The sequence below is a fragment of the Mesitornis unicolor genome, unplaced genomic scaffold (genome assembly GCF_000695765.1).
Source record: "Mesitornis unicolor isolate BGI_N332 unplaced genomic scaffold, ASM69576v1 scaffold45681, whole genome shotgun sequence".
Lineage (NCBI taxonomy): Eukaryota > Metazoa > Chordata > Aves > Mesitornithiformes > Mesitornithidae > Mesitornis > Mesitornis unicolor.
Genome location: NW_010163949.1, coordinates 431 through 940, shown reverse-complemented (window position 1 = coordinate 940; position 510 = coordinate 431). Strand labels below are relative to the sequence as shown.

General features: G+C 64.1%; 1 protein-coding gene across 1 annotated transcript in view; it reads left to right on the top strand.

Annotated features, from left to right (window-relative positions):
- Positions 1 to 46: 46 nt before the first annotated feature.
- LOC104548181 (cytochrome b-245 light chain) overlaps positions 47 to 510 on the top strand; it is a gene marked incomplete at its 3' end in the record, with an annotated part of 891 nt that continues 427 nt past the window's right edge. Inside the window, 2 exon segments of the mRNA XM_010194128.1 lie at positions 47 to 114; positions 228 to 392. Coding sequence (XP_010192430.1) covers positions 47 to 114; positions 228 to 392 — 233 coding nt within the window.

Sequence of the window (510 nt, the reverse complement as noted above, 5' to 3'; positions counted from 1 at the left end):
CCCCGCGGGCAGGGCCCCCCCATCAGCCCCTCTCTACCCCCCAGTCATGCTGACGGGTGGAATTGTGGCCGTGGCTGGACAGTTCAAGGGCTGGTACTTCGCTGCCTACGCCATGTATCCTTATGGAGAGGATGCTCCAAACAGCCCCTTTTTTGGGGTGGAGGGGGTCATGTCTAGGGACTAATGGTGGCCCCAAGCACCCCTTTCCTTGACACCCCCCCTCCCAGCGCGGCAGGTGTCTTGGTCTGCCTGCTCGAGTACCCCAGGAGCAAGCGGAAAAAGGGCTCCACCATGGAGAGATGGTAAGTGAGGACCCCCCCCTACTCATCCCCAGATTTGGTACCCCCCTCCCCATTAGACACAGGGGGTGGGAGCAGGGCTGGATCCCACGGGTGGGTTCCCTCAGGTACCCCATGCAGGGGCAGCATGGGGATGGGGGTGGTTCTTCGGGGTGGGTGCCCCCCTTTTAGGGGGGGGGAGGGGCACCCCCTCTGACCCCCCCACGGGTGT